General features: G+C 36.1%; 1 protein-coding gene across 3 annotated transcripts in view; it reads left to right on the top strand.

Moving 5' to 3' along the window:
* The window catches only part of LOC102028237 (zinc finger protein 709-like), a 26,012-nt gene extending 12,234 nt beyond the window's left edge, over positions 1 to 13,778 (top strand). For all 3 annotated transcript variants that reach the window (XM_005411753.1, XM_013508422.1, XM_013508423.1), the window contains exons 2-4: positions 10,018 to 10,144; positions 10,346 to 10,406; positions 11,921 to 13,778. In XM_005411753.1, the coding sequence (XP_005411810.1) occupies positions 10,018 to 10,144; positions 10,346 to 10,406; positions 11,921 to 13,331 (1,599 nt within the window). In that variant the 3' untranslated portion in view covers positions 13,332 to 13,778. The remainder of the gene's footprint in view (positions 1 to 10,017; positions 10,145 to 10,345; positions 10,407 to 11,920) is intronic.
* The last annotated feature ends 220 nt before the right edge of the window (positions 13,779 to 13,998 follow it).

The raw sequence follows: 13,998 nt of genomic DNA, 5'->3' as shown, positions 1-13,998 counted from the left end.
AAAAAAAATAAAAAAAAAAAAAAAAAAAAAAAAAAAAAATGACATCAGAAATAGTTGAGCAGCCATGTTGTTAAGAATTAAAATAATAGACAGTGAACTAGGACTTTAGATAAAAGATTAACTGCCTTCGGCAGTGTGGAATGAAGCCACTCCCTCCTGATGAGAGATACAGTCCCTCCCTTCTAAACTCCTGGGTACTGAGCCACTTAAAATGCAAAGTAACCTTTTTTTAATCCCCTCTTGTCTTCTAAAATCCGGTTTCTGGCGGGTGTGGTGGAGCGTGCCTGTAATCCCAGCACTCAGCAGGCTGAGGCAGGAGGATTGCTGCGAGTTTAAGGCCAGCCTGGGCTACATAGTGAGTTCAAGGCCAGCTGGAACTACATAGCCAGACCTTGTCTCAAAAAGACAATCAGTCAATCAATCAATCAATAAAATCCCAATTTCCTTTAATCTTGTACGTTGAAAAACTGGAATAGAAGCCTGAGTTGCAATTGGTCTTTTTAAATCCACACAGCGCCCTGTGATAGGTGGCCAGTAAAGAACCAAGCAATTCCAGGGACCCACAGATCTGTAAGGGTCTCTGGATGGAGCGCCATGAGGCCACCCAGTCTGCACCCTTCTTGGAACCCTAGGAGCTATTCTGATTATTTCCGATAAAATCTCCTAACCTCCTTGGTTCTCAACTTAATTCCTTGATGTTTGGGGAACCATGAGCTTAGAACCTGTTTTCATGCTACTTCCTAAATCTGCCTGCTTCATCTGCTGTCGCTGGGCTGGTTCTGCGAGGTTCTTGACGCTGAAGTAAGAAATTCAGTCCACTCTTTTGTAGAAATCCTAGGTTCACTGGCTGTGTCAGGAAGTATCAATGAGAAGCACTGGGTTTACTAGCACACATTTAGGGTGTGCTCAAGAGTGAAATTGGTACAGGAAAATAGAAACTCCCAACCTGAAAGGTATCTGGGACGAGTTTGTGTTCTCTAAAATCGAAGAATGACTTTTAGGAACAACGGAGGTTAAGAGCAGAATGTATTTATTGAGGGAAAGAAAGCTTCTGTCCAAGAGAGGGACAGAAGGGGGCCCAAGTGGGTTGCCCCAGAAATTTTATATCTTCTTGATTCAGCTTTGGTAATTCACACTTATCTTGGAATCTGTCCATTTCTTCTGCACCCTATGAGAGTAAAGATTTTTGAAATAAGTTCTGATGATCAGAATTTTCACAAATTAGGTGGTCATTTCACCTTTTTCATTCCTCAGTGCAAGAATTTAAGTCTTTTCTTTCCTTGTATTGATAAGGGTGGCTAAGGGTTTATCAATGTTATTTATTCTTTGAAAGGACCAATTCTTCCTTTCATTAATTCTCTGTGTTTTTTTCTTAGTCTCAGTTGTGTTAATTTATGCTATGATTTTTATAATTTCCTCCCTTGTGTGAGCTTTGTGCTTGACTTGCTTTTCTTTTTCTAGAAGCTTGAGGTACAACATTAGTTTATTTGCTCTTGCTCTGCTTTCCCGATGTGAGAATTCACTGCTATGTTTCCCTCTCAGGACTGTTCTCATCATGTCCCACGAGTTCCCATATGTTGTTTCTGCATTTTTGTTTCATTGTAGATATTGTTTTATTTGTTCTTTAATTTCATCTGTGACCCATTGGTTGTTTAGGAGGGTGTTATTTAATTTTCATGTGTTTATGGAGTTTTTGCATTTTCTTTTGCCATGAATTATTAACGTCATTGCACTGTGGTTGGATGATATGCATGGGATTATTTCCATTCCGTGGCATTTACTTAAGCATGTTCTGTTGGGTGCTATATGCTCTATTTTAGAGAATGTCCTGTGTGCAGCTGACAAGAATATATATTCTGATGTTGTTTGGTGGAATAGTCTGTACACATCTACTAAATCCATTTATTCATAGGTTTGGTTTCGATCTGATATTTCTTTGCTAATTTTTTGTCTAGTTGATGTATCTTTTTGTAACAATGGTGCATGAAGTTCCTGTTATCATTGTGTTTTTACTTATTTGACTTTTCATATCCATTAATATTTGTTTTATATAGTTGGGTGCTTCCATATTTGGTGTATACATATTTATGATTTTTATTTCTTCCTCTTGAAGTTTTCCCCCTAACAAGTATGTAGTGATATTCTTTTTCTCTTTTGATCATTCTTGGTTTGAAGTTCACATTGTCTGGAAAAAGAATAGCTACCATTGCTTTTTTGTGCATTCCTGTTTGATGGAATATTGTGTTCCATCTTTTCACTTTTAGTGTATGAATTTCTTTTTCAGTTAAATCTGTTTTTTGTATACAGCATATTGTTGGATTTTGTTTCTTGATCCATTCTGCAAGGCTCTTTCTCTTGATTGGTGAATTGAGGCCATTTACTTTGATGGTTATAACTGATATGTGTTGGCTTATTTTTGTCCTGTTATTTTCCCATTGTTGGTTCCCTGATATTTCCTGTTTAATTGTTTACCCTGCCTTGTGGTTTCTTTCCATTGTTTGTGAAATTGTGGTCATTTTTGTCTCTATTCACAATATCTGTCAGTACTCCTTGTAGGTTTGGTTTTGTGTCATGAATTTCTTCATTTCTTCCTGTCATGGAAATATCTTATTTCTCCATTAATTTTGAAAGGTAGTTTTGCAGGCTACGTCAGTCTAGGTTTGAAGGTATTTTTATTCAGGACTTGAAATATTTCACTCCAAGCTCTTCTTGAGTTGAGGGTTTGTGCTGAGAAGTCTGCAGTAATTCTCATGGGCTTTCCTTTATAGATGATCTGTTTCTTTTCTCTAACAGCTTTTGATACTCTGTTCTTGTGCAGAAATTCCAGGATACTGATTATTATATGTCTGGGTGTAGATTTATTTTCATCATGCTAATTGGAATTCTATGTGCCTCACTTCTTAGTATGTCAGATTCTGTTTCTTATGTTTGGGAAATTTTCTGCTATTATTTCTGCAAATAGTCTTTTTCTGTCATTTGTGTTGTTTCCTGCTTTTTCATTGACACCTATCTATCTCTCTTACATTGTTTTTCTTTGTATCTATAGCTGTTGAATTGTTTCTTGATCCCTTGTTATTTTTAGGTGATCTTTCCTTTCATGATCATTAGCCACCATCCTGTCTTCAAGGTCCAAAAGTCTGTCTTCAGTTTCATTCAAATGTTTTACCAGCTTTCAGTGGAATTTCTAATTTCCTCAGTATCTGTTTGAATCTGTCGCATTCATTCTATTTTTTCCTATATTGATTGTTCACAGTTTCCATCCTTTTCCTCTCAGCATCTTTTCTTTTAATCTATCTCTACTCTAGATTTGCCAAGCAATTCCTTTATGCATGTTGACTTTTTTTTTTTTTTTACCTGAGAGATTGTTTCTGATCTGATTTCCTCTATACTGTCATGGATTTGTTTCTCTACTTCTGTTGCTATGATTTAAGAAAGTTCAGATGTGTTTCTTCCATTTTCCTCTATCTTATTGTATCCTGGACTTGTTCTGGGTGGGCTAAAGTTCTGAAATTATATTTTGCTTCTGTATCTTATCATTTTCTATTTTAAATAATTTTTTTTTTTTGGTACCAGAAATCAAACTCAGGACCTTGCACTTGCTAGCCAGACGCTTGTGCCACTGAGCTATGTCCCCAGCCCTATTTCAAATAATTTTTGTTACTGTGTTGATTCTTGTAAGTTTTTGTAGTAGGTAACTATATCACTGGTATCAGTTCCTCTCTAGTAAAAGTCTGTTCCTCAGGGATGTCTTCTATGTGTAGGAGTTTGGGATTTGCAAGGTAGTGTTTGGATGTATTTAATACTATTATTGTTGATTATTTTCTTCAAGTGATAATGAATTAACATTTTCAGTAGAATAAGAAAAATGCTGATGTGCTCATGATGAAAATTCAAAATAAAAATGTTCATAGGAAGGTTTCATCTAATATTCTAAAGATATTTGTTTATTTTGTCAACATGTGTAATAGCTCAATTTATTTATATTTGTCCCTCTAATATATATTACTATGTTTTTGTAGTTTTATGTTGTGCTTATGATATCTAATCTCAAGACTGTCCTAAATGGGCTTTTACCATTTGTAAAATTGTTTTATCATGTTGTGGGCTATATATATGATGTAAACTTTATGATTTTTAGTCCAATTATTTGCATCAGATACGTAATTACATGGCATATTATAATACATTAAGATAGCATTGTAGTCTGTGTTAGCATTTTTAGTGATTCCATGAGGTTTTTGTTGGTACTTTAGTTTTTTAAGCATGCCATGGTGTTATATGCAAGTAAACACAGTTATATGGGTTCCTTTTTTTTTTTTTGACACAAGGTCTGGCAGTACAGTTCAGGCTGGCCTTGAGCTCACTTTGAAGCCTAGTCTGGCCTTGAGCTCCCAACAATCCTCCTGCCTCAGCCTCACAATCCTCCTGCCTCAGCCTCTCAAGTGCTGGGATTACAGGTGTGTGCCACCACGCCCAGCTTGTGGGTTCCTTCTTAATCTCTCGTTACTTTTTATCCTCTGTTTTGTCTTTATCCAGTGACAGGATTTTATGATTTTTTTTGTTCTCTGTGTTTTATTCTAATGAATTACATTAATTAGTCAGCAATGCTTTTGATACTTTTAGCAATTTATTCTCTGTTGTGTTTTTGTTTTTACTTTTTTTTCCTGGTAGCAGGAATCGAACTCACGATCTCGTGCTTACCAGGCAGGCGCTGTGCCACTGAGCTAAATCCCCAGCTTCTCTGTTGTCTTAATCTACATAAATAATGAACAAGGAAATTCCCTACTTGTTAGGGAATTTCATTATGTTGCTATTGTTTGCCTAACTTTCTGATGTTGTGATCTTTGTTCTTTTCTAATATGAAATTCACTGTGTCTAATTTCTTCTAAAGCAGCAGTATCTGGGTCCCTGAAATGATAATATGTCCTACATTCATTTACATACTTACCTTACTCCTCAATATTTAATCAAGCCTTGCATTTGAATCACGTGTCTCTCAAAATTTTATGATTTAATCTCTATTTCTTAAAAATATTTTAAATATGTTTCTACTGTTGGTGTCAAATTTTATTAGTCATGAGATCCTATTTTGCAGAGTTTTTATTACTTTGAACACATTAAATTTTATCCTCTTTTTTTACTTTTGTTATTATATTTACTCTACAGAATGATTTCATTCTGCTTCCTGTCCATAATATATTTCAACTATTTTCTCCCTAGAAATTTGTCCTCTATTATTGCTGTAAACATGTTCTATTTGAGTGAATATTTCTTGTGATTTTGAAAAGACATTTTATTATGTAGTTATTAGATAAACAATTATGTGATATGCAGTCAATCACAAGGAAGCATGATGTTGTTAATTTTTACTTTTCCATTATAGATTTTTTCCTTCTTCAGCTATCAGTTACTGATGGAGTTGCTTTGACATCTTCAAACAGAGCTGTGTATCAATCTTTCTGTCCGTTTTCATGTTTGGCCTCATGTAATTTGATGCTCTGTTGAGTAGAGTATTGTTGCAGTCAAGGTTTGCAAGGGAGTAGATTTAACATAGGATGCTAATTTATAGGATTATTTTATAATATTGACCCCAAAGTGTCAAATGCAATGAAGTTCAAAAGATCTGTCCAAGCCAGGCATGGTGGTGCACACCTGTAATCCCAGCACTTGGGAGGCTGAGGCAGGAGGATGGCTGCAAATTCAAAACCAGCCTGGGCCACAAAGTGAGCTCAAGGACAGCCTGAACTGCATAGTGAGACCCTGACTCAAAAAGACAAAAAATAAAATAAAATAAAATAAAATTAAAAACAAAAGATCTGTGCACATGCAAGAGACCCAGAGAATCCAGCGAAGGGCCTGGATCCCATGACAGTGTCCTGCACAAGTCCCACTCAAGACCTAGAGCTCATGGCAGTCTCCTGCAGTTCAGCTAGAGGCCTAGAGCCCACAACAATGTCTCGTGAAATTCTATATCAAGGATCTGCACTGGGAAGCCCACCAGTCAGTTGTAGAAGCTAGAAAGTCTGCACCATGAGGGTGAAGAATCTGTCTCAAAAGGCTGAGGGATTTGTCCTGAAACTAGGAAGTAACACTAAAGGTAAGGACCAGAACTCCCCTGAAGAGAAGAACAGCCATCCTTAGCAACAGTGAGGCCCAAGCTCCTCTGATGATGAGACCAGCTTAGTTCTTGTAAGGAAAACCAGCAGCATAAGCTTTTCCAGTAACAGCATGCCATCTTCCCCTTCAGTACTCCTTTTATGCTATGGACAACATTCCTTAGGTGTGCCTTCCACACCCAGAAACACACTGGTTCATTTCACCTGGGTGTTCCAAGCTGATCATTAGTTAACGCACCACAAGGATGTATCAAGGACTGTTGTTGGAGAGCTGCCTTTTATATCATTATCTGATCACTGGAAATATTTTGAGGAAATTTGGATAATGTCAAATTAATGTAGCTTCAGAAGATTTTGTTGAATCATTGATAGCCTAAGGTGTGTTTTTCATGGATTTCTGTCATCTACCCTTATCATTGTCAAAATAACTACAACTTCTGTCCAGGTGGGCACAGCACTGGGACCATAACCCAGACGCATAGACATTGATCAGCTCTATACCTGTTCACTCTTTCTCTCGCTGTCTAACCATCCTCCTGATGGGCAGTATACAGTTTGCCCACATTTGCTGGGTGTCTGTGGGTCTCTTGTTTGCAAGAGACTTGTTTGCTGGGTGTCTATGCTGCTTTACTTATTGCCTCCCAGTGTGTGAATGTTGCTTCATCTTTTCGTACATGAATGCAGACAGATATAGATTCTATTTTTTTAATTTGACATTTTAAAGAAAAAGAAACAAAAAACAAAAAAAACAAGAAACAAAATTCCAAAACAATATGATAGAAGGGTAACAATTGTTAATATATTGAGTATTGTTATCTTTCAATTCGTTACTCAGAGTATGAGATATTGGCATTTAATTGTCCAAACAATATTAGCGCAAACCTATCTTTTCAATGAACTGAGAGAAATTAGTAGTAGAATGATTTTAACTATCTTTTATGTATACATATTTTTTTTTCCTTTTGACTTTTCTTCCTTCTTTTTTCCACTTCACTAAACCAGTTCCTCTATTGTTTTCAAGTTTCTTCTCATTTTACAGTATCTATTTTACATTTTGGATCATATTTACTCTTTCCGCTTCTTACACTATAGAGACTATACGATGTTTACACATTTGCATCTGGTTTGTTTCACTTATGAGTATAGTCTCAAGTTGCATTCATTTACCTGTAAAAGTCTCTAGTTTATCCTTCTTTATGGCTGAGTAATACTCCATTATATAAAAAGACTGCACCTTTTTTATCCATTTCTTGGTTGATGGGCATTTGGATCACTTCCAAGATCTAGCTATTACAAATTGTGCTGCAGTAAACATGGGTACTCATATATCTCTGTGGTATGATGTTTTTAATTCTTCTGGGAAGATACCCAGAAAGGGAATAGCTGAATCAATGGGACCTCCAATTGTAGTTTTTTGTGGAATCACTGATTTCCACAATGATTATACTAATGTAAACTCCCACCAGCAGTGGAGAAGATTTTGTTTTTCCCCACAGTTCCTCCAGCATTTGTTATTGGTTGGTTTCTTGATAATAGCCATTCTTGCAGGGGTGAGGATGGACTGTCAGTGTTATTTTAATTTGCATCTCTTGAATGACCAGTGATGCTGCACATTTTTTCATATATTTATTAGCTGTTTGTATTTCTTATCTGAAAAGTGTATATTCATCTCCAGTGCCCATTTTTGGATTAGGTCCTTAAATTTGGGTGGTCTGATTTTTTAAAACTCTGTATATATTCTTTATAATAAACCTTTGTCTGAGGAATATCTGGTAAACATTTTTTTCCCACATTGTGGGTTGTCTCTGTACTCTGTTGGTTTCTCTTGCTGTGCAAAAGCTTTTTAATAAGATGAGATCCCAGTTGTTGATTCCTTATGGTAGTTCTTGTGTGATTGGGGCTTTATTTATAAATTCTTTGCCTACACCAGAGAGATATAGAAAGGTGTACTTTCTCAATGATGATTTAGTTCTTAAGTATTTTGCAATAAATTTTATTCTCAAAATCGTTAGTGAGACTTAACACTAATAATGTAAGTAACCTGGGAATATTCAGCAACTTTTTCACCTGGACTCAGGCAGTGTTTGACAGCATCTCAGTGATTGATACCCCACCTGACTCAACCCTCTCTTGCCCTATGGATGACCACTCTCCCACTTTGGTGACTTTTCCTAAGTTTACCATGTGTGAGTTTCTATGAAAAATATTCTTTTGGTTTCTTCCCCTGGAATTTTCAGTAAGTGATTATTATAGATTTGCGAAGAGAACTTTTTTCAGAAGTTTCTTTTCTTTCACAAGTAGTGATATGTGAATCAAGAGCCAAGTGCTTTCTATCCATACCACTGGTTGTGTGATGCAGGATTATTCAAGTTTACTTCAAAAGACTCATCTCTTTCCAGGAATAATGACACAGTGTGTCCTCTATACATTGGAAAGAAGCTTCTGGTCTGTATGTTTCTGTAAACTGTGAACTAAAGGAAATACAGATAGAGTGTAGCAATTGATTCTTCATTCTCCCTTCACTTCATATTGTTACTGTGTTCTTCCACACTTCTGTTTTCTTAATGATATTCAAAAAAGGCTTGGTTATTTTTATTTGTTCAGTGTTTTTGCTTGAGTTAGATATCTTGTAGTGATTTTTTTAGATTTGTGTTCAGTGACCTTTACTCCCTATACAAAGTCCTTATAGTGTGTGCACACTAAATATATTCTTGTCTTATTTATATCTCATATTTTTCATTTATTTCAATTTATCTTTTTTTTTTTTTTTTTTTGGTTTTTCTCCGGTACCGGGAACCAAACTCACGAACTTGCGCTTGCCAGGCAGGCACTTTTGCCGCTGAGCTAAATCCCCAGCCCCAATTTATCATTTTAATTCTGATGGATACCTGATATTCTTCTGAAGAAAAACTTTTTTCAGTCAGTGTCTGTGTATTTCAAACATCTGCCTGACTGGGGCTGACCTCAGGCTCAAGGCAATTTTCCTGCATCAGCCTCCCAAGTGCTGTGGTTGCAGGCATGTACCAACTACACCTCTTTGAACTTTTCCTTTTGTGCCTAGTTATTTTGTGATAAATTGGTTTTCAATGCACATAATACATTTTATTCATCTTCCCATCACACCACCCTAAAATTTCTTATATCTGAGTGAAAAGTGATCACTTAGTGACACTGAGCTATAAGATTATTTGTAGCCTTTGCCTGTTTGTATTGTTTATAGACTTGTCCCAATAAAATTTTTCTGTTAAAATTTCAGTTATTATCTATACACTATAATTGATGTTCAATTATTTTTTCTGTAAAACCAAATTCAAAATTCAAAGTGCTGCTTAAGTAGAATCAAAGAGAAAGGCTCAATGTCATAAAAAATGAGATTTGAAAAGAGATATTTCCCATGGTCTATCAAAGTGATTCACTAGATATTCATCTGCCCCTGTGCTTTGTGGATGGTGGCTTTGTAGTCTCCCAGTGTGAGCCGTGCTTTAGAGACAGTGCACAGATACCCTTGCAGTGACCTGCAAAAGAACCAGTGCTCCTAATCTGCTGTTTCATTAGCAATGAGTTGCATCACAATTGCTGTCTGAAAAAATGTGCATGCACACAGAACTGATGATCAAGACATGGAATTAAGATTTGAATAATTCAGCTTCTGTTCACCTGTTTTGTTTTGTTTTATTGAGACAGGCTCTCAATATGTAGTTCAGCCTGACCTTGAATTCACTATGGAACCCACTCTGATTTTGAACTCATCATGGCAATCCTCCCTCAGCCTCCTGAGTGCTGGAATTAGATATGTGTACCACCACACTTGGCTCTCAATTCAACTTTTTATGAGAGGAGTTAAGATATACGAGGTGTGAGTCTCAACCTTCCTTTGAAAAATGTATGTATGATCATTTAGGAGGCAGTGACCTTTGAGGATGTGGCTGTGAACTTCACCAATGATGAGTGGGCTTTGCTGAATCCATCCCAAAAGAAGCTCTACAGAGATGTGATGGGGGAAACCTTTAGGAACCTGGCTGCTATAGGTAAGGATGACAGCTCTTTCTCACTTGTAATATCAGAGAATATTGTTTGTTGCTCATCTGTGCTGTTCCATTAAAAAGAATATGAAAACATTTTGAAGAATAAGTCAGTTCTGGTTACATTATATCATGAATCTAATTGAAATCTATTGATTTGTATGTATAAATATAATGATTCCTTATATTTCTATGTCTACAATTCAGGAAGAGCTGATGATAACCTGGAAGTTGGAAAAGAATACAAAAATTACTTGCGATATCTAAGGTAATTTGCACTCCCAAGGAAAAAGAATGTTTCTCAAGAATCAGTGTGTGAGCAGAAATATGACAACCAAGGAAATGAGGGCAAGTTCAATACAATGTCAAAATATTCTCCAAATATATATGCAGCTTGAGTATGTATAATCTGACAAGTGAATCATGAAAATGTATGAAATGGCATTTAGGTATTATATATAGATGTATATGGGAAGAACCAACTTTGAGTTTTGACAGGAACCCATCTTTAGCACAGCTATTCATGTATAATCTATAACATATTTGATATCTAAAAATGAAGCAGTATTCAAAGTACAAATGAATGCTAGTGTGTCAATGCATGTTTTCAAGTCATTCTCCAGATAATTGAGTCCATTCTGCTTTAACCTTCTTAGAAGGCTGATGGAATGTTAAGTACATTCACTATGATAATCAGTGCATAGCTGTCTCTTAAAGTTGATCCAGGTGTACTTCTTCTGGGTAAATTTCTCAAAAGAGTCAAAATCATCATGTTATACAGACACCACTTTACCCATACTCAAAGGAGTTCATTTTGTAACTGGTAAACCCTTGCATCAGCTTTGATATCTATCACTGGATGTATTGATGAGGAAAACTGTTGATAGGTGCAGTGTGATTGTGCATTCTGGTAAACCCAGCACCTTGAGAAGCAGAATTTGCAGAATGGCAAGTTGAATCTCAGCCTGAACAACTTTATCATCATTGACAATCTCTCAAAATAAGAAATAAAAATGCTGGAGATTTTGTGCTAAGACCTGGGTTTCATTTGCAGCACTGAAAAGAAGAAAATGTGCTCTATAATCAGCCAAAAAGATAAATAACATCATGTTATTTGCCAAAAGAAATAGGTGGATCTTCCTCCCATAAAGTTAAGTGAAATAACTCAGCCACACAATGTGAAATGTCATGTGGTTTCTCTCTCATTTGAGAAGCCAAAATATCAATTAGAGAGTAAAATAGAGGAGAGGTGACAGAGAAAAGAAAGACTGACATATTGGAAAAGAGAAAGATAAACAAGGTAAGGAGAGAAGGGGGAGAGTGATGGGGAAAAAGATATCAAAATGATCAATATGCTATACACATATATACTGGTAACTGAAAAGGAAGCCTAACATTCTATATTTCAAAATATAAGAACTTTAAAATCCCAAATGATCTGGGTGTGGTGTCACATGCCTGTAATCCCAGCACTGAGGAGTCTGAGGCAGCAGGTTGCCTCAAGTTCAAGGCCAGTTTGGGCTACATAGTGAGTACAAGACTACCCTGAACTACGCAGTGAGATCCTGTCTCAAAAACAAAATGAAATAAAATAAGATCAAGTAAAATAAAATAAAGTAAAAATCTCAAATGAATACTACTCTTTTGGGAATGTCTCTTTTGAACATAACCTGCAAGTCATTCAGTTAACTCATTGCCAAAATTTCTTTGCAGCATCAAAACAACTTTTTCCAGTAAAACTATTATGGAGACCCATTTTATTGATTTTTTTTTTCTTTACAGAAATGAAGATGTAGGCAAATTCTATCAATACAAGAATCAATATGAAGAAAGATTCCTTCATACTGCAGATGCTAACGTAGATGTTAATCAAACAGACACACAAAATGATGTTCAGATCCATGAAACAAATCGCAGTGGAGGGAAACCCTATGTATGTACGCAATGTGGGAAAGCTTTCAGCAGAAACAGTCATTGTCAACGTCATAAAAGAATTCACACCGGGGAGAAACCTTATGTATGTAAACAGTGTGGGAAAGCTTTCACCACACGTGAACATTATAAAATACATGAAAGACTTCACACTGGGGAGAAACCCTATGTATGTAAGCAATGTGGGAAAACTTTCAGGACAAACACTCATTGTCAACGTCATGAAAGAACTCACACTGGGGAGAAACCCTATGTATGTAAACAGTGTGGGAAAGCTTTCACCACAAATGGATATTATAAAATACATGAAAGATTTCACACTGGAGTGAAACCGTATGTATGTAGGAAATGTGGTAAAGCTTTTACCACACGTATATATTGCCAAATGCACGAAAGACTTCACACCGGGGAGAAACCTTATGTATGTAAGCAATGTGGGACTGCTTTCAGTATGAAACGTGATTGTCGGTTACATGAAAGAGTTCACACTGGGGAGAAACCCTATGTATGCAAGCAATGTGGGAAAGCTTTCAGCAGAAACACTCATTGTCGAAGTCATGAAAGAACTCACTCTGGGGAGAAACCCTATGTATGTAAACAGTGTGGGAAAGCTTTCAGCAGATACAATGATTGTAAAGTACATGAAAGGGTTCACACTGGGGAGAAACCCTATGTATGTGAGCAATGTGGGAAAGCTTTCAGCAGAAGCACTCACTGTCAAAGTCATGTCAGAACTCACACTGGGGAGAAACCCTATGTATGTAAACAATGTGGGAAAGCTTTCACTACACATGGCTATTGTAAAATTCATGAAAGAGTTCACACTGGGCAGAAACCCTATGTATGTAAGCAATGTGGAAAAGCTTTTAACACAAATAGTCATTGGCGAAAACATGAAAGAATTCACACAGGGGAAAAACCCTATGTATGTAAGCAATGTGGCAAAGCTTTCACCACACGCAGAGTTTGTCAAATACATGAAAGAGTTCACACTGGGGAGAAACCTTACATATGTAAGCAATGTGGGAAAGCTTTCAGCACAAACACTCATTGTCGAATTCATGAAAGAACTCACTCTGGGGAGAAGCCCTATGTATGTAAACAATGTGGGAAAGCTTTCACCACACATGGATATTGTAAAGTACATGAAAGACTTCACACAGGGGGGAAACAGTATGTATGTAAGCAAAGCAGGGAATCTTTCAGCAGGCATGGTGAATTTAAAATACGGGAAAGAACTCTTACTGTGTATTCTGTGTAAACAATGTGCAAATAGTTTCAGCACACATGATGCTTTTCACATACGAAAGAACTTACTGGGGAGAAATAGGAGTGATATAGGAAAGATGCCAATCCATACACATTGTTAAATACATGAAAGAAGCCTCACTGGGGAGAAACTTTATATATGTAAGGTGATTTTGAAAATTCTATGGTAATTTTTCATATAATGGCGACCTGAAGGTAGAATTAATACAAAAAGTTTGAGGTCAGCATTTCTTAGCAAATTTTCCAGAAAATAAGATTCCCAGGTGGAGCTGTCCTAAAGTACATACACTGTGTGGTTTTCAGTAAGTCATTTATAAACATTTAGATTATGTGTCAGTAGTGTTTAATATAAAATATTGAATGACTTAATTTTGTATTTTTGAGTATCTCTGGTGCTTAATCTGTAGTGTCTTTTAATTAAACATTGTGAATTGAAAAATGTACGTTTTACTTTCAAGTATGGTTAGTGTCTATGTGATTGTTTTGTCTTTAAAATTGTGAGTTATAGGACACTAAAAAACTTAATTTTTATGTATTTTTTATTGTTGGGAATTTTGCCCCTCTTTTGTTTTAATTTTTCGCTGCATATACTCTGTTCTGTGTAACAAATGATGTTTCTGAGTTTGATGCTTCATTTTATATTAAGATATATAACTTTC

This window comes from Chinchilla lanigera, unplaced genomic scaffold (genome assembly GCF_000276665.1).
Source record: "Chinchilla lanigera isolate Chin_1 unplaced genomic scaffold, ChiLan1.0 scaffold00145, whole genome shotgun sequence".
NCBI classification, from domain to species: Eukaryota; Metazoa; Chordata; class Mammalia; order Rodentia; family Chinchillidae; genus Chinchilla; species Chinchilla lanigera.
This window is presented reverse-complemented; position numbering and strand designations above follow the sequence as displayed.